The following is a 20,154-nucleotide window of genomic DNA, read 5'->3' as shown; positions in this document are numbered from 1 at the left end:
AGACTTGAACAGGCACTCCATGAAAGAGGATATGCAAATGACCCAATCAGCCTATGGAAAGGTATGCAGCCTTATTAGCATTAGGGAAATTAAGATTAATAGCCACAGCGAACTATCACTACACACCCACAAGACCGGGTGGAACTTTGAAAACAGAGTCACAAGTGTTGGTGAGGATGCACAGCAACTGAAACTCTCAGGGGAGTGTAAACTGGTACTGCCTCTCTGGAAACAGTTTGGCAACGTCTACTAAAGGTGCACATATACCTACTTGATGGCCCGGAGTTCCCAGCAATGCGTGGATTCATGCACCTAAGGACACGTACTAGGATGTTCAGTAACGCTTTATTCATCACAGTCCCAAGCTGGAGACAACACAAACGTCCCTCAGCCGTGAATTCGAGTATGTTCACCCCTCAGAACCCTAGGAGGCAGGGATAAAGGACATCACACACTGCACACCAGAATGTGAGTAAATCCCACCGAGGAAGCCAGACAGCAAAGGGCACACACTGCATGAGTTCAGTTTTGTAGAGGTCAGAGCAGCTGAAACTGACCTCTGGGATGGAAACCAGGATAGTGGGTTCCTCTGGGGAGGAGGCGAGCGGTAAAAAAAAACACTCTCTAGAATTCGAAGTCTAAAAATCAAAATCGTCTCCCCTGCTGCATTGAGAACTTTTTCTCCTTGTTGGAGGTAGGAAGGTCGAGGACAGGTGGTATGTCTGAGGAGCCCCTATCTTCCTCAGCACACCCCGCTTTCTCTTGTGCCGCTAGCCAGGCAGGAACTCCGGGGAAAGTCCAACCAGGGGCTGAGCCACAGTGGTGATTTCATTTTGGCATCAACTAAGATTCCTACTGGCAACTCTGCTTTTCATCTCTTTTTAATTTCACTTATTTATCAAGTATTTTCTTAGCTCTTACCCTGTACCAGATGCACTGTTCAAAGTATGTCATTATTTAATGTGTTATTCATTCATTCAGCCTGTAATAATGGCTTCTTTGTTGAGTCCTTAGTATGTGCCAGGTAGTAAGCTAAATTCTCAATTAATTCTCACATGAGCTCATGGAAGGGGAAAATATTTGTTCCCGTTATAGATAAGGAAACAGAGGCTCAGAGAGGTTAAATGACTTGTTCAAGGTCACATAGCCAAGTTGGTGGCAGAACTGAGATTCAAAGCCAGATCCTGCTTCACTCCCAAAGCATCTGACTTAGTCGTTTCTAGCGACCTCCTTAAACCAAATCACCTGAGAGACTGGTAAAAATATGAGGTTTCTTAGCCCCCTACTCGAGCCTAGTGAACCAGAATCTCTGGCCCCAGGAGTAGAATCTCCCACAGTGGTTGCTCGAAACCTGATTCCTGGCCACATCCTGCACTACAGAGCCAGACTCCCGGCCCTGCACACAGTAGGCACACACAACCTGTCTGTGGATGGAAGGAGATGGCTGCCTGGATCACTCCTCTTCTGCTGGAGAGGTGGGGGGAGTCCCTCGCTTCCTTCTGGTCGCTGGGCAAATGTAAGTCCCCTCCTCTGGGAAGCCCTCCTTGACCACCCCAGCCTACCCAACCCCCCGCCCCCAGAACCGCTAACCCCTTTGCCTTAGTTGCCTTCCTTGCCTCTCTCTGTCTTAAATATGGACTAGGGTAAACCATATGGAATTATCCTTTCTGTAGGTCAAAAATAGTTGAAAATGGGCTATTTCATCCAGTTCATTTAAGCAATTCCCTTTACCAGAATGTCAGCTCCGGGAGGACTGAGGATGTTTGTGCTGTTCACAGCCCTGTCCCCAGACAAAGCCTGGCACACAGTAGGCACTTTGTAAATGCTGGGTAGGTGCTCGAGGGAACCCCACCACTCCCAGGAGCTCCACAGACGACGCACCAGACCCCACGTCGAGCTGGAGGGGCCCGGGCACCATCCCGTACGGCGCAATCTCGGGTGCCTTCCCGGCCGCGGCGGCCCGGCGGCGGGGTGGGGCTCGCCGTCATCCATTTACCAGCCTCGCCCCTCCGACGCGAGCGCCGTTAATGAGATTAGCAATTAAAAAGCGGGCGAGCGGCCGCGGCAGAGGCGCGGGGCCATCCCCAGGCCGAGCCGGGCGGGACGGCGCTCCTGGCGGCCGCGCACCCACCGCGCCGCGCGCCGAGCTCCGGGGCCATGGACGAAGCGCGGCCCCTGTGGGCCACCCCGCTGCAGTTCGTGTTCGCCTGCATCTCGTACGCCGTGGGCCTGGGCAACGTGTGGCGCTTCCCCTACCTGTGCCAGATGTACGGCGGAGGTGAGTGCCGGCGCCCGGGCTGCGCAGTCCCCGCAAGACCCTGCGGGGTCGCCTTCTGTGCCGAGTGGCCTGGGGGTGTGCGCTGGGGTTGGCCCCATATTGCGTGCCAGTAAACTGAGGCTCAGAGAACGAAGTGATTTGCCCAGAGTCACAGAGGCGGGAATCGGACCTAGGACATCTCAGTCCACAGCTGGAGCTCTTATCCAGAGCGCCTTCCCGAGCCCTCTGCAGCCCCGACCCCATCCCCGGGGCGGCCAAGCCCTCCAGCGCGCCCTTGTCACCCTTGTTGGTCAGGCTGTGGCTCTGCGAGCAGTAGGAGGCACGGGGTGGGGGGGACACTATTTTCCTCCCTCGGGAGAAGAGGTGGCAGTGGTCTGACAGTGAGCAGGAAATTGTCTTGTTCAGCAGAAACTCGTTATACAACTTTCAGATCAGAAACATTCCTGGCAGCATGATTTGAAACTCAGGATAAAAGGATTTTGAGCTATTTCTTTAAATTTCTTATCACAAGATTGATTTGGGTTTGGGACCACAGTAGGCAGGAAGGCTAATCAGTCTATGCAGTGTTGTTCGTTTGTTTTGGTTTTTTTACAAATTTTTCCTCTGAAGCATCACAGTGCACTCACTAGACAGCAACGCACCCACACAGCCTTCGCATACCTTCCAGGGAGCTGGAGACGCCTTCTGTGACATGCCAGAGAACCTCAGTGAGGGTCAAGTGCCTTTTTGGAAGGCAAGGTGGCAATAGAGACTGAAGTCTCAGCATTAAAAAAAATTTTTTCTGAATTATTCCATTTTTAGCATTCTACATAAAGAAAATAGTTCTGACAGAAGGTAGACAGTAGACGGATAGCCTCCACCTTTTAATAAGAGCCAGGCATGGGAAACCTCCTAAGCCCTCAACTAAAGGGGATTGGTTCCATAAATTATGGGACATGCACGCGGTGGTGCTCTTGGAAGCCATTAAGATGGTTTTTCAAAAAATGTATTTGAGTATTTTTTCATGTCATACATTAAATGGAGGGAGGGAAGTCAGATTCAAAGCTGTATAAAATGGATGATCTCAATTATGTTTTAAAGTATGCAGAGAAAAGAGGATGAACAAAAACATACCAAAGAGAATAAAACAATAGTTATCTTTGGCTGTGTGTGTGTGTGTGTGTGTGTGTGTGTGTGTGTTGTGGTGTCTTCTATACTCAGCATGAGTGGTTTTTTTCACCATAGAGGACAATGAAAGATGTTAGACCGAAGTATTTACTAGGTTTAACCTGTTCAAGAAGACCAACATAAAACACTACTCCCTCACTCTCACCCACCCCTCCCAGCTCAAAAAAAAAAAAAACTTGACAGAAGATTAATGTACAGTTTTTTAAAAAAATATTGCATTCTTAATCCTCTGACTCCTTTTTTTAATTTAAAAGGCATATATATATATATATATATCATAAGTATGTGAAGTGCATGTATTCCCATATGCTCCAACAGCTTCATAACTGACTTTCATAAGAATTATTTGTCAGGATGAGATTTCCACATCATTCGGCATTCAGCACACCTACCCATGATACCTTTATCCTGCTACACGTTTCCCAAACATCAGGCCAGGTGAGCCTTGCTGTCACGTGACTATTTAATTCCTTGTTTCTAACAACAGCATTACCTGAGTAGTCTGCAGGTAGACACTGGTAAGGTGGGGTAGTTCTGAGGTGGAATATAATTGACCCTCAAACAACATGGAGGTGAAGGGCGTCCATCCTCCACGCTGTTGAAAATCCCTGAAAATCTGCATATAACTTACAGTTGGCCCTCCGTATCCACAGTTCCTCCATATCTGCAGTTCAGCCCACTGGGGATTATATAGTATTGTAGTACTTATTACTGAAAAAAGTCTGCGTGTAAGTGGACCCATGCAGTTCAAACCCAGCGTTGTTCAAGGGTCAACTGTATATATAAATTGCTAGGGAAACAGCAAGACCTTCAAGACCCAGGAAAAGAAAGAAGAAATCTTGTGCCTGGTACAGAGTATGGTTAAGCTGATAGGTGGAAAGGTAGATGGATGGATGATGGTTGACCAGCAAATGGACACTGGGGAGAGGATGGATTGGTGGGTGGGTGGAGGGATGGATTGATGGATGGATGGGTCCGGGATGGACAGATGTAGGTTAGGTGGGTGGCGTCCTCTCAGTCATCAGTGTCTACAGAACAAAGACCAAACAGCTTATCCTGGCTCGGTAAGGACTTGACCACCTAACACCTGCCCCTATTTCCACCTCATTTCCTGTCACTCATCTTCCAGCAGCCCCCCTCCCCGCCAACTATTCTGAACAACTGTCCATTAGTGAATGCCCACTCTCTACCTCCACACTTTGCCCAAGCTATTCCTCCACCTGGGATGCCACTGTTAGCCTGGGGCACTTCCAGCACCTGGGCAGAAGGCCTGCACTTTGTTCTAGAGTTTCTGTCGCCCACTAGCCCCGTCTCTGTGAAGTGGTGGGGTCAGAGGAGGCACCCAATGAATATTTGTTGCATGAAGAAGCCAGGTCTGTTATGAAAAGCCGCAGAGTTCGTGAGGCAGGGGCGCTGGTGGTTTTCCCAAGCCTTTCACTGCCCAACAGTGTCACCTACAGTAAGTGATTTCTGTTTACACTCCCGTTCTGTACCTGACAGGTAACCAACCACATCATGAAAGGCTCCAGAGGGGCGTCTAACTTCCCTCTACACAGAGCCCTGGCTTCCACCACCCCGCCCCCCACCAGCCAGCAAAGAGCTTGTTTATAAACCGCAGAGCCAGGCAGCGCCAAAATACTTCCCAGAATAAAAAGGATTAGGGGTCCGTGCTCCTTCCCATGAGGCTTCCTTCCTGCTCTGCGGGCCAGGCAGCACAAGGAATGTTAATTCTGAAGATTACATTCCAGGTGCCAGCACCCCGACGCTAGAACAAAGGAAAGGCAGCTGAAGGCACAGCATAAAATCTGTGCTTGATAGTCAGCAGGCCTTGGAGACCAAGTCAAAGTCTAAGGCCGTGGTTGTTCAGGAAGAAATTGGGATGCAAATGTGTTGTATACCAACATGTGGAAAATGAGTGCACCTGCTGTTGACTTTTATATAAATGTGCTCAAATCATGGAAGAAACATGGAAGAATGAGAACATTGATGTGGCTCATGGAAATGTGGATTTTTTTCCTCTAAATTTTCTCTATATGATATTTAACCCATAAAGAGGGGCAGTCAGAAGACACCTGAATAGGCAGTGGGACAATGACACTTTTCCTCAAAGCCCCTTCTGCTCCTCCCTGGTGCTTAGGTCATTGCATCTCAGACTTTGCCCACCGAAGCTTCTTGATAAATTACAGACTGCTGGCCCTGCCCCTAGAGATTCTGATTTGGAGAACTGCGGGGAAGGGCAGGATTCTGCATTTCTGACAAGCTCCTAAGTGATGCCGATGGACGCTGCCGGGCCATGGACCACACTTTAGAGGAATCCCCCACCCTAGACCACCAGCTGCTGGGAGCCAGGCGGTGGGGTGCCAATAATGTAGAACAACTGGCTTTTGGAGGGAGGAGCAGGACCTAATTTATAGCATTTGCTGATGACCATGGTGTAAATACTCCCACTGTGGCCAAGTTCAGACTAACCAGTGGAATGTCTGGGAATGTGGGGTTGGGAGGAGATGTGCAGCTCTTGAGAGCTGGTGTGAGCCAGCCCCGGGATGCCTGGAGCCACAGCCCTTCGGGGCAGCACCCGGCCTGGGATTGAGCCACACCAGGCCAGTCCACAGATGGACGGGTGGGCAGCACAACGGCTGCTCCCTTGTGTACTGTGTGCATGTGTGTGTTGTGCTCAGTCTCTGGCCCTTGGTGTTTCTACAGTGCTCCTGGATGGAACAGAAGCCTGAGTTTCAGAGGCTGTAAAGTATCAAACACAATTTGCAAAGTAAGCTCGAGAGGCTGGGTCCCGGCCGTCATAAAATGTCCCTGGGAGTCTCATATCTGCTGCTCATCCTGGGACTTCCAAATTCAATCCTGGTGACAACCACACTCTTGGGCTCCTAACATGTGCCAGGCACATGTAGGGTGGACACAGGGGACTGAGGCAGAGATATGATGAGGGTTAGGTTGGGGTTAGGCTGGGCCTGTAATAAGGAAGAACCTTTATATTCTATCACAAGTTAATCAGTAAAGGGATGTTGCCTATAAGCTTAAATTATACGTAATGGCCCATCTCTGGGAACCCTGGCTCCCAGGTAAGGAGCATTAAGCTAAAATACCTTTGTTTAGCTCACAGCAAACATCCTGACGAGGCCCACCTGTGAATGGCTCCATCCCCCACCCCCACCCTCTGGAGGCTGACCGGAACCAGGAAGTGCTTGGCTTTACTCCCTCCCCTTTAGTATAAAAGAGCCTGAATGCTAACTTAGGCAAGATGGTTCTTTGGGAGATGAATCCGCAATCTTCTCAGTTTTCTGGCTTTCCTCTTAAAGTTGCTATTCCTTTCCCAAACAACTCATCTCTAGATATATTGGCCTGTCGTGCAGTACAAGCTTGGACTCGGGAACAAATTTTGGGTTGGGGAATTTTCCGGTAAGGCCCTAGCAGCTGCCGGGACCACTTGTCCTGAGAATCTGCCCTTCAAAATTCCCCAAAGTGGCACCGGCTGCCCCAGTGCTAGGCAATTGGAACAAGGAATTGATATTTGGGAGCCGACGGGTTCCATACAGTAGGGTAAGTCACTCCGGTGTGTACAGCCGGAAACTTTATTTCCTCTCCATTTGGGGCTTTTTCTCCAAAATAAGCCAGTTTGTTTTGTATTTGAGTGGGGTACCCTGTTGGAGAGAGGAAAGAGCTGTTGGACTTTTACCCGGTTCGTTTGCTTCTTTGGATGCTAGCACTGGTATGTTGCCATTTGTGTTTTGTTTGTCTTGGATTTCTGTCTTTAAAAATGGAGAATGTTTCAACTATCCCTAAAGAAAGTCCTCTGAGGTGTGTTTTGGATAAGTGATCTGATTACAGCCATGACCCATGAGTAGAAGATGATGATATTTTATTGTAACATTGTGTGGCCACAGTACCTGTTAGAAACTCCACAAGGGGTTTAGGCAGAGTTATCTTGGGACCCTGTGCACCATATACTGCTACCCTTGCTGTGTTCACTACGTCGTTTGTGGTCTCCTATGTCGTTGGTATATGTAAAACCCCAAGACCAAACTTGAGGGTTTATTTAGATTTTGTTTGTTCTTTGGGGTTTTTGTTTCATTTTGTTTGGTACTCTTTCTCCATTTACAGCCAAATCAATTTTGTGATATTTAAAATGCTTAGTGATGTCAGATGGAGGAAAGGAATAGAAAAGGGGGAAAAAAAAAAAAAAAGACCTGTCTGTAGGACATTCCGAGGGAGAAGAGAAAGGTTCCACTTGGTTCCTAAAATCACCAAAAGCCCCAGCCCAGAATTCAGCCCGATTGGTTGATGCCAAGGCAAAAAGTCATCCTTTTAATTGTTAGAGATGATCAATTGCTATTTATGGTTTTATGGTGGCTTTTCTGTGAAGAAGTGGGGAAGAATGATGAAATTCTTTACATGCAAGTATTTGTGCTATTACATCAGGGAAAATAAGAAAAAGAAAGTAATGAGAGTGAGGATAGGTTGCTTCAAACCTTAACTACTCCAGCTGAGCTCGGGACTGACCCTCCTTCTAGGGATCAACTAGAAAATCCTGTGTAAGTTCCTGGGGCACAGGGGCCTGGTATGGTATTGCCGTCTAAGACCCGACAGGGCACCCAGTTGGGGTGAGGAGCCACTCCCGGGGCAGGGCAATGTCCCTTACGCCGTTATCTCATAGGGGGCCTAAATGCCAACAACCAGCCAGCTGGGTTTCTCAGACTTGTTTATTTGAAAAGATTGCAACCCTCCTTTATAGGGAGCTCTCCTACACCTGAACCCACTTGGCAGTACCAACAGCTGAACCAAATTGGAACCCAATGAGGGAGGACTGCCCTTATTAGAGCATTACTTATCAGTGCATCTTGGCAGGGCTTTGAAAAGGGGAGCCAAAGCAAAAGAGGTTGAACAAAATTAAGCAAAAAAACAAATGAAGACCCCTCTGAATTCTTGGAGAAGATTTATCAGGCCTACAGACATTACACTAATGCAGATCGTGTGGTCCCTGAAAATATTAGAATCATAAATTTGACCTTTTTTAGGGGGGGCAAAGTGCCTTATATCAGGAGAAAGTTAAAAAAATAAGATGGTTCATTTGAAATGAACCCTTCTCAATTGGTAGATGTTGCTTTTTAAAGTGTTCAGCAGGGCTTCCCTGGTGGCGCAGTGGTTAAGAATCCACCTGCCAACGCAGGGGACACGGGTTCGAGCCCTGGTCCAGGAAGATCCCACGTGCTGCAGAGCAACTAAGCCCGTGCGCCACAACTACTGAGCCTGCGCTCTAGAGCCCGCTAGCCACAACTACTGAGCCCAGGAGCCACGACTACTGAAGCCTGCATGCCTAGAGCCTGTGCTCTGCAACAAGAGAAGCCACTGCAATGAGAAGCCCGTGCACCGCAATGAAGAGTAGCCCCCGCTCGCCGCAACTAGAGAAAGCCCGCACACAGCAGCAAAGACCTAACACAGCCAAAAATAAATAAAATAAAATAAAATAAATTAATTAAGAAAAAAAATAAAGTGTTCAACAAGGAACAACAACAGAAGAAAGAAGATGCAAAATGAAGCGCCACTTTTTTGGCAGTGGCATTGAATTCCCGGAAGGTGAGTAATTGGAAGAGAGGTAAGTCACCGTTGGGGTGGGAACAATGCACCTGCTGTAAGGAGGAGAAACATTGGAAAACAGATTGCCCTAGGCTAAAACATAAGAAGAAAAACAGAGATGAGAGCCTCTCATACGATAGAAAGAGAGGAACACTGGTGAATGAAGAGGCCAGGGGCTCCCTTGGACTTGAGGTGCCTAATTCCCTACAGGAACCCCGGGTGAAACTGACAGTGGGGAATGAGCTGATTAACTTTCTGATAGACCTCACCCTGAAGTTTTTCACCGGAACAGCTTGGCATCAGAGTCCCACCAGAACACACTTTAAGCCTACAGATGGTGCTCAGGAAAACCCCAGGAAGGGAGACAGCTCTTCCCCCATGCTCCCCACCCTCCCCAGCTCAATGAAAAGGGAAGACCAGAAGTGTGTGCTAATGGCACCCCAGGGAGGGCCAAAAACACACGACCAACACGAATCCCATTAAAAAGGGACGCTGGGAGGTGAGCGCCCTCGCCCGAGTGGTTAAAGGCACGGCCGGTCGCGGGCGCCGCTGGAGGGGCACGGGCTCCGAGAGCACCGTGAGACCCGAGGCAGCGGCCGGAGCCCAGGAGGTGCAGGGATGCATCTGTCACTGCCGTGGGGATGGTCCCCAGGGACCACCACCGCCACGCCTGAGAGCCAAACACCATGGAGACCTTGTATCCTGACCCCCCAGGTTGCTGACCCCACCACAATTGGAAGCCAGCTTGAGGCTGGGTATGACCAACAAACCTTTGGATCGAAGGGGGCCTTTGGGTTTCAGCATCCTGTAAGACTTTATTTACCCATTTCTAAGCATCAACAGTATCTGCAGAGTTCCGGGGAGAAGGTGCTGGCCAGTTTCCCTGTGCAAGCCACCATTCACTTCTATAACAATGAGTCCAATTCAGATGAGCAGGAGGAAGGAACCCAGCCCTCCCACCTTCAGTGGCAGGAGGCGCAAGATGGCCCAGGAGGAAAGGGCAGAGACCGGCTGACAAACCCAGGATGGCAACCTGGAGGCTGCAGTGGCCTCAGTGGTAAGGGTTCGCTCTACCACCCTGACTCTCCGGAGGATGCTGGGTACCCCTCATCCAAATAAGTGTGTTTCTCCTGCACCAGACCAACCTCACATGTGCCCTATGGGACAGCTCTTGGGGACAGATGCTCCAGGACACTTTGCATTTCAACTGGGTGTACAAGGACTTGACTTTCTCTGGCCAGCACCCCACTCGTGGCAAGGACTCAGCTTTTACTAATCCTTCTCCTAGTGATTCTTTGTGCCTCATTTATACCTTTGAGAAAGGATTCTAGGACCAAGAGGTTTGCATCCACATGGGTTGCTATCAGGCGGGGCCAACTTTCAAAGTACGTTCAGCAGTGTCACGGTGCTGATCAAACAACAAATTATTCCATATCGATTAATAACCCACCCATGCCTCTCACTTAACCTGAGACCCTTTATTTGGCTATTTCCACTTTTGTAAAAATGATTCAGATATTGTCCGAGGTTGATGTGGTTGCTTAGTGACATTCTGAAAAATAAAAACTTATTTATAAAAAACACACAAACACACTGAATAATTTCCATAAAAGTAACAAAAATAAAAAGATAAGGATTTGGGGGGGGACCATTCTGGATAAAAACATATATGATGCTTGTCTAAGGGCTGCATGTATGAATAGAGAGACGAGCTTTAACTCTTAGTTGAGGACCACTTTGGGCTTATTACTTGACTAGAGTTAACACTGTTTTCAATCAAAGTACCTAATGTAATATTATTTTCAGCTTTTTATATTTTGATGACCAAATGAGTGTATTTGTCAAGGTTTTTTACTTAACTATTTTACATGTTGTTGTCTTCCCAATTTCTACTTGAAATATTTTGAGAGACAAAAAAAAAAAAAAAAAAAAAGGGACGCTGGGACAATCTCCTCTGAGGCAAGAGAATCGCTTCTTCCATTGATAGACTTGTCAAAATACCAGCCAGTGTATTCAGGAAAGGACAAAGTGAGGGCCGAAGAGTGGGGTTTCACTTGGACCACACCTCACCTGGCTGGAAATGTAGTGCACAAGGAATTGTTTTGATCCCTGAGGCATCTTGGGCACTGTGCTGCAGCACATTCACAATAGTGTCCATTAGGGAGAGATGCCACCTTACAATGGATTCAAAAGTCAGGGGAGTTCCCAGGCAGTCCAGTGGTTAGGACTTGGTGCTTTCACTGCCAAGGGCACGAGTTCAGTCCCTGGTCGAGGAACTAAGATCCTGCAAGCCACTCAGCACAGCCATTAAAAAAAAAAAAAAAAAGCATATAATGGGGCTAATCTACAAAAGACCATCCAGCAAGTCACTCAGAATTGCATGATTTGTGCTAAAAATAACCCAAAAGCGGCTATTGGACCTCCCCAGATGGGGACCCAACACAGGAACCTGCACCACTAGGACTGAACTCAAATGCCTTGAGCTGCAGGAAGTCAAGTCTGTTGAAATGCACAAAGAAAGCTTTGAGTAAAGCCCTTCCTGGGGTCAGTGTGGGCCTCAGTGTGTCAAGAACGTGTCTGTCAAAGGTGTTTGTTGTGGCAGTGTGGCTGATGACAGCAAAAACGACCCGCTGATGGAAGCAGCTGGCTTCACAGCTCAAGGGGATTATCTTGAACCATCAAGGCCAAATCAGTGCTGCACGTGCACCTGTACCGAATTGTCACAGAGCTCACATTGCTTGCAAATTTGCTGGGCTGAAGAAGATTGATCGTTCTGGGGGACAAGCTGGAAGATGGCCCCCAATTCTTAATCTGGGGATGCTGCCATCGTTGATATGGTTCCTGGAAAGCCCATGTGTGTCGAGAGCTTCTCTGACTCTCCTCCTCAGGGCCATTTTGCTGCTTGTGACATGAGAGACAGTTGCTTTGGGCGTCATCAAAGCAGTGGACAAAAAGTCAGCTGGAGCTGGCAAGGTCACCAAGTCTGCCCAGAAAGCTCAGAAGGCTAAGTGAATATTATTCCCCAATACCTGCCACCCCAGTCTTAATCAGTGGTGGAAGGATGATCTCAGAACTGCTTGTCTCAATTGACCATTTAAGTTTAATAGTAAAAGACTGGTTAATGATAACAATGCATCATAAAACCTTCAGAAGGAAAGGAGAATGTTTTGTGGACCATTTGTTTTTGTGTGTGGCAGTGTAAGGTTCTTAGTTTTTAAAATCAGTACTCTTTAATTGGTTAAAGCCCTCCTTGAGGAAATTATCCCCTGATTTGGATTAAGGCATTGGAACTACATTCATCCTGGAGACCACAATCAACAGGAAAAACTGAGAAAGTGAATGCTAATTTGACTTGGGATAAGGCCTTACCAGTTGCCCTGCTGTGAATCAGTGGCTTCCAGAAGCAGGCTTAAAATAAGTCCCTTTGAAATGTTGTGTGGTAGGCCATTTCAGGTGTCTGCACAGGCGAGAGAATCTATAAATGCTCTAAAAGACCTAGCAGTTGCCAACTATGTTAAACCTTTGGGCACTATACTAACCTCTGTTCATGAGGTTTGCCTCCAACAGGTCTGCCTATCCAACTGAAGTAAATGGTAATTTCATTGTAGCTGGAGAAGCATCAACCTATTTAATTTTGTCCAAATAAATAGCACAGGAATTTAGTATATGTATTGGGAACTGGAACCAAAACTCAAGTCCAATTACAAATTAGACAACAAAGTGCTAAGGGGTTTCATCACATTCAAATACTTGGAGATAAAAAAGGAAAGATTCTAAGGAATATTCGTTGCCCCATTTAGCCGGAAGTAACCAGAGCAGTCTTCATCACTTTCCCCACAAAACCGTGGAATGGACATTGACAGTGGGGAATTGTAATAAGGAAGAACCTTTGTATTCTACTACAAGTTAATCACTAAAGGGATGTTGCCTATAAGCTTAAGTTACACATCATAATGGCCCATCTCTGGGAACCCTGCCTCTTGGGTAAGGAACGTAAAGCTAAAATACCTTTGTTTAGCTCACAGGAAACATCCTGACCAGGTCCACCTGTGAATGACTGCAGGCAGGAAGAAATTAACACATTCCCTTCGGAGGCTGACCGGAACCAGGGAATACTTGGCTTTACTCCCTCCCGTTTTAGTATAACAGAAGTCTGAATTCTCAGTCAGCCAAAATGGTTCTTTGGGACACAAGTCCACCATCTTCACGGTCTGCTGGCTTTCTGAATAAAGTCGCTATTCCTTGCCCTAGCAATTCATCTCGATTTTATTGGTCTGTGTGTGGCAAGCTGTACAAGCTTGGACTCGGTAACAGGCCATCCACACAGGGCTGGGTAGGTGCCTCTGTTACCTGTTTCTGCATGACAGACCACTCTAAAACTGAAGGACTTAGAAGGAATGATAGAATAAGAAAACCACCATTTGGCAACCAACACAGTAAATAATTGTTTCAGGCAGGATTCTACCCATGGATGCTAAAAGTAGTGGGCAAAGGTCTGATGAGAAATAGGATAGTTACCTGGTCTCAAAATATCTCCCTACAAGATACGTAGTCATTTCAAAGGGGAAATAGTAACTTTCAGCAGAGAAACCTGGTGGACCCCACCTTAACCTAGTGAGTAAGTTAACATTTCCAAGCATGGGGCAAATCTACATTATGTCCCTCTGGACAAAGAACCAGGTCACTTTAGTGTTCCTGCCGAAACTGAAAATGAGGGGCATTCCACAGAATAATTGGCTAGTGTCTCCAGTGTGTCAAGATCATGAGAGACAAAGACTGAGGCACTGTCCTAGATTAAAGGAAGCTAACTAGACGTGGCAGATGCCATGTGTGATCGTGAGCTGTATCTGAGACCAGGAAAAGGACATTAGTGGAATAATTGATAAAATTCCAGTAAGGTCTGCAGATAAAATAATTCTGTATCAGTGTTAATTTCCTGATTTTTTTTGCTCAGTGCCCTGGGATTATGTAAGAGAATGTTTTTAGGAAAGACATACTGAAGTATTAAGAGGTAAAAAAGTCATGGCTAAAACAGTTTATTTCTCACACTTCTGTGAGTGGCTGGGCACTTCTCTACTGGTTTCATCAGGCCTGGCTCCCGCGGCTACATTTGCTGGTGGGTGGGCTGGGCTGGAAGTGCCCTCACACGTTGGCAGTTGGTGCTGAGTTAGCTGGGCCCCTCGGCTCCCCTCCATGTGGCCCTTCATCCCCAGGTAGCCTAGACCAGCTTGTATACGTGGTGGTCTCAGGGCCATGCTCCAAGAGGATGAAGGTGGAGCTGTAAGGTATCTTGAGGTCTGGGCTCTAGAACCACCATGGTGCCCTCTTGCCCACATTCTACTGGACGAAGCAAGTCCCAGGGCCAGGCCAGATCCATGGGTGGAAATAGACTCCACCTCTTCCCAGGAGCAGCTGCAAAGAGTGTGTGGCTGGATTTAGTCTCCCACACTGTTGCCCCATTGAGATACATGGGAGCAGATGCACCCTTTTTCAGGCCCCTGTTAGCTTCTCCCTGATGCCAGGGTCTCCTCATACAGAGCCAGGGTCAGAATTTTTGCATAAAAGGAGCATGGGGAACAGTCCAGTTGGAAGAGGGTTGGTTAATGGACTTGTTCTCAAACTGATGACAAAACAAAATTATTTTATTGAGGTATATTTGCATGCAGAAAAATTCTTATTTATTGGCATACAGTTATATGAATTTTGACAAATGCAGGCAGTTGTTATCCCCACAATCATGTCCCCTTGTAGTCAGCCCCTCCTTACTTCCAGCCCCCAGCAGCCACAGATCTGTCTTTTTCCCTATAGTTTTGCCTTTTCCAGAATGTCATATAAATGGAATCACACAGTACGTTGCATTTTGAATCTGGCATCTTTCACTTAGCATAATGCCTTTGAGATTCTCCCATGTGGCTGCATGAATCAGTAGTTTGTTTCTTTTTATTGGCTGAGTAACACTCCGTTGTATGGACATACCAGGGTTTATTTATCCATTCACTCACTGAAGGACAATGAGGTTGTTTCTAGTTTATGACAACTGTGAATACAGACACTGTAAATGTTCATGTATAGGTTTTTGTGTGAACATAAGTTTTCATTTCTCTAGGGTAAATACCCAGGAGTGGGATTGCTGGTCATACAGTAAATGTATGCTTAACTTTATAAGAAACTGTCAGACTGCTTTCCAGAGTGGCTGAACCATCTTACATTCCCACTAGTAATGTATGGGAGTTCCTCCAAACCCTCGTCAGCATTTGGTATTGTCAGCATTTCCTGTTTTAGCCGTTCTAATAGGTGTGTAGTGTCATCTCATTGTGGGTTGAATATGCAGTCTCCTAAGGAACACCAGTGCTGATCATCTTTTCATGTGCTCTTTTACCATTCATATATTTTCTTCAGTGAAATGTCTGTTCATATTTTTGTACATTTTTGAACGAGTTCTTTTCCATTTTTGACTTTTTATATATTCTAGATCTAAAGATACATGGATATCTTTGTCAAATGTGTTTTGCAAATACTTTCTCCCAGTTTGTAGCTTGTCTGTCCTCTTAACAATGTCTTTCATGAAGCACAGTTTTAAAATGAAGTCTGGTATTTTATCAATATCTATCAATATTTTCTTTCACAAATAGTGTTTCTGATGTTGTATCTAAGAAATCTTTGCCCAACCTAAGGTCAGAAGGATTTTCTCCTGTGTTTTCTTCTAGAAGTCTTACAGTTTTAAGTTGTACATGTAGGTCTATGATCCATTTTGAGGGCTTCTGTTTGGTATAAAATGTGATATATGGGTTGAGGTTCATTGTTTCTGCATATGGATGTTCAATGTTCTAGCATAATTTGTTGAGAAAATGATCATAGAGCAGATCCACGGGGATTGTGTGTGTGTTCGGATGGGTGGGCAGTGGGAGGGGCAATAGAAATTACTGAAGGGCAGCGCTAAGGAACCCATCTGGGCACCTTGAATGTCCAACCTTCCCACAGGCAGTGGACCATCAAGCAGGCTCTGTGAAAGAAAAACCTTCCGTGGACCTTGCCAGGCCTCCTGTGGCTACTGTTTAACACCTTGGGTGAAAATAATCTTTTCTTATAACCACTGAGGGTTCGAATGCTGCTCCAGGCAGGTTGTGCCAACGCAACCTGTATTGATGGGTATATGGTGGGTGGGAGCTCCTGACAGCCTCGTGGACTCCTTGCTGTTGAGAGGAACTGGGTAAGATGCTGCAACACCTCCCTGCTGGGCAGGAAGGGAGCAGGGTCTGGCAGAGTCTTCAGAGCAGGGTCCAGAAATGAGGGGGCAGGATTCGTCGTAGCCTTGATGTGAGCAGGGAGGACGAAGCTGGGAGTGAGGAGGTCCGGTGATGTGGGGCCCGCTCTCCCGAGCACACGCTGGCACCTTTCTCTCCGTGGTGAGAGGGCCTTGCGGGGGCCCTGCTTGGCCTTGGTGCCGGCCATTCTCCTTCTGGGATTTCTGTCCCGAGGAAATAATCAAACACGTGGACCGGTCTTTGATGGCAGAAAACTGGCAACAGCCTAAGTGCTTGAGGACTGATGTGATGAAAGAAATTCTAGGCTCATTCTCCCGGTGGAATGTTGTGCAGCTTCTTAAGGGGTGATGGGAAGGTACATGGTGTGGTCGAGAGAATGACTGTGAGATCCTGTCGGGAGAGAAAAGTGGGTTATAGGACAGCACATATGTACAATGGAGGCATTTTTGTAAATATTAGATGTTCCAGTGAACATACGTATTGTGTTGTTTACCTTAATACTTCCAGAGCCAGTTCCTTCTGTAACCAGCCTTTAATTCCTGCAGCTGTAGAGTCAGGGTTTTCTTTTAATCAGAAGTCCTGCCCTCCTCTCCCAGTGAACCTTTTTTCAGGTCCACTGCCAAGGAGCTAGGAGCTGGGGGAGGGATGTCCGAGGGGCTGTGGAGGAGGGGGCGGGACCAGCAGGAGAAGCAGCGGGGCAGCTGGGGTGGGGGACGCCCCAGCAGGCTGCCGTCCTCTGTCCATGTGTCTGGCAGTGGGGGGGCCTTTTGTAGCTCCGTTCACACGTCCTGGCTCCCCACTATCACCAAGGGCCATTGTCTGCAGATGGCTCCTTGGGAACCAGTGGGTTTAAAATTTGAACTAGTCACGATACCCTTTATTAAAATGAAAACTTAGGCTGAAGGCCACTGTATAAAACAGATGTACATCCAACAGAGGTGCTCTGTAAAGGGAGCTGGTGGCCTGGGCTCGGTCCATCGGGGACCTCCTTGTCTCCACACATACATAGCAAGCCCTTGCCTCATCTCTGAAGACAAAGGCCCAGAGGAGTATTCTGTGGCTCCAGACAGTCTTGAAGCAGCTGAAATTCCTGTGCCCAGGTGATCCCTCGTGGGCAAGGAGCAGGGCTGCTACTCTCCCATCCATCCTACACTCAGCTCAGGGCCCGGCCCAGAGGAAGTGTTTAGTAAAACAGTTGTTTGATGTACTACCTCCCGTGGGGCACCATCTGGGCCATGTCAGAAGCCCAAAGGAAGTGTGTGGGGGTGGGTGGCTGGCTGACTGGATTCAGAGGTGATGTTCAAAACATTTAACCACTCAGTGGTCCAGACTCTGATCAACTATTAGTTGCTACAGTAGGAATGGAATGGGGGTTTCTGGCAGAGGGGCTGGGGCAGCTGAGGCCTTGAGGAAGGCGCTCAAGGGTCTTGGCATGGTGGCAGCTTACCACCCAGGACGGGCGTATTTAACGATCTTAACAACTGATGTGGCTGCACGTCACCCATGGATGGAATGATGGATAGAAAGACAAAAGGATAGAAGGACAGCTGGATGGATGGAAAGGCAGAAGAGTGGATGGGTGGAAGGATGGAGGATGAGTAGAAAGAGAGGAAGATGGATTCCGAGGGAAAGACAAAATACGAGAAGGGACGGAGGATGGATGGAAAGGTAGAAGGATGAATAGACTAGTGGAAAGTCGGGAGGGTGGGTGGAAGGCCATTTGCACAGAGGTTAGGTGGGTTCCAGAGCAAAGCCCTGGGTGACGGCCTGGTTCCGGCCCTGGACACCCGCAGGTAGCTTCCTGGTGCCCTACATCATCATGCTCGCCGTGGAGGGCATGCCGCTCCTGTACCTGGAACTGGCCGTGGGGCAGCGCATGCGCCAGGGCAGCATCGGCGCCTGGAGGACCATCAGCCCCTACCTCAGTGGCGTTGGTAAGTGCATGCTCCCCAGTCCTCTCCCGCCTGTGGACCCCCAGACTGTGTTTTGGGCAGGAGAAGGTGACGGGGGGAGTCCCTTGGCAAAGCTGCTGGAGCGAGGGGCAAGCATGAGGCCCCAGAGAGAGCCCTTGAGTGGGGCGGGCAGAAGGCCCAGGAGGGGTGCCATAGAATGTGGGCTGAGAGGGGCCGGATTTCTTACCCACAGGACGGTGAGAGAGGGAGGAGGCACAGCCTCTGGGGAACTGATGCCACATTGCTTCTCTTCTCTGGGGCTCAATTTGCTCATTTGTAACAGGGAAACAGCTGCCCAAGAAAGGAGCTGTAGCTCAGTGTCCTGTCCAGCAAACAACCATTCTGGGAACCCGTATAACGGCTCCCTCTGTCAGTGAGCCCCTGCCCTGTGCCAGGTGCTGGCCTGTCTGTGTATGTGTGTGGGCTCATTTAATCTTCATCGCACCAGAGAGGGTGTGGGTGCCATTAACATCTCCAGTGCATGGAGGCCGAGGCACAGTGGGTGGCAAGAGGGGCACTGCTTTCCATCCTGCCTCCCCTGAGTTACTTTGAGCCAGTGTCCGGGGTGCCCGCGGGAGATCTTTGCCCGACCTGTGCGGCCCTCCTGGGCCGGGGCTCCTCTGCTGAACTTTGACCAGCAGTGGCCACGGTCTGTTCTGCTCACCTCTCCCACCCCCCAGGCAGAAAGGGGGACAGGAAAGTTTCAGGAGCAAGGAGGATATGAACTTGGGCGTGACTTAGTCTCAGATGCAGAAGAACTGTGTCCAGTGGCCTCACAAATCACCTCCAAATCGAACTGCCTCCTCATCTTGAATGGCTGTTAATATTTAACACAGAGGTGTGTGGTTTTACAATCGGCCCGAGTCATCAATCACAGAGGGCTTCTCTGAGGCAGCATTTGCTGAATAGGAAAAATACCAGATGTTGGTGCCAATCAGGGATGCTGGTGAATGTTTAAACCAGCTCAGGGATGTGGGGGGCGGGGAGGGGAAGGCCTGGTTGTAGCATTTACTGATACTGGTGGTGTAACTACTGCCACCACGGCCACCGTCAACTTCTAAGGAGATGTCCCGGAGCATGGGGCTGGGCAGAGAAGTGCACAGTGGCTCTCAGGGCTGGTGAGGACCAGCTCCAGAACACCACTGGTTGTGGAGCAGCCCTCTCTGTGCCCCGGGTCCCCCGAACACCCCCACTGGTTCCCTGCAGGCCTGACCAGGTCAGGGGTAGCCCCCATCCCCTCCACTCCTGACACACCTCCTCACACCCTGTTCCCTGCCACTGCTGGGCAGGGTTTGGCCCAAGTGACCCAGCTTCAGGTAAGCCAAGGAGAGAGCAACTGTTATGTCTGGCATCAGTGACAAAGTGCTTCTCACACTAGGTGCGAATCCTAGTTGTGCCACTTAATAGCTGTGTGGTGTTGGGCAAGTGCTGTGTCTCAGTTTCCCTCTCTGCGAAGTAGGTATAACGTCGCATTTCACAACATCGTTGTGAGGACCTAAGCACATCAAAAGAACATCACAGGCCTCACGTCCCAGAAGATGGGGAGGGAGGTAGTGGAAGAGACTAACCCTTAGAAAGTGCTCGCAGGTGCCAGGTTACAAACCTGCTTTTGCCGTCCCAGGGCGGGCACTGCAGGCGTGTCCTGGGGGCTCTGGGCGGGACCCCCGCTGCCCGGCCCAGGCAGGCGGGGTAGGGACCGTCCTCAGCACCCTCTGCGTCCTGTCCCTGCAGGCGTGGCCAGTGTGGTGGTGTCCTTCTTCCTCTCCATGTACTACAATGTCATCAACGCCTGGGCCTTCTGGTACCTCTTCCACTCCTTCCAGGTGAGCGCACCCGAGCAGGGGTCAGAGCGGGAAAGGGGGAGGGCAACAGAGTGCCCACTGCCGGCGCATGGGTGGAGCAT

General features: G+C 48.7%; 1 protein-coding gene across 4 annotated transcripts in view; it reads left to right on the top strand.

Annotated features, from left to right (window-relative positions):
- Nucleotides 1-2,078: 2,078 nt before the first annotated feature.
- Nucleotides 2,079-20,154, top strand: part of SLC6A20 (solute carrier family 6 member 20) — a 53,559-nt gene continuing 35,483 nt past the window's right edge. For 2 of the 4 annotated variants that reach the window (XM_036868363.1, XM_036868362.1), the window contains exons 1-3: nt 2,079-2,278; nt 18,093-18,233; nt 19,983-20,074. In XM_036868363.1, coding sequence (XP_036724258.1) covers nt 2,158-2,278; nt 18,093-18,233; nt 19,983-20,074 — 354 coding nt within the window. In that variant the 5' untranslated portion in view covers nt 2,079-2,157. Of the gene's footprint in view, nt 2,279-16,159; nt 16,245-18,092; nt 18,234-19,982; nt 20,075-20,154 lie in introns of those variants that run through there. The other 2 variants (XM_036868365.1, XM_036868364.1) reach the window with 2 other exon arrangements.

Source organism: Balaenoptera musculus, chromosome 11 (assembly GCF_009873245.2).
Source record: "Balaenoptera musculus isolate JJ_BM4_2016_0621 chromosome 11, mBalMus1.pri.v3, whole genome shotgun sequence".
Classification (NCBI taxonomy): domain Eukaryota; kingdom Metazoa; phylum Chordata; class Mammalia; order Artiodactyla; family Balaenopteridae; genus Balaenoptera; species Balaenoptera musculus.
This window is presented reverse-complemented; position numbering and strand designations above follow the sequence as displayed.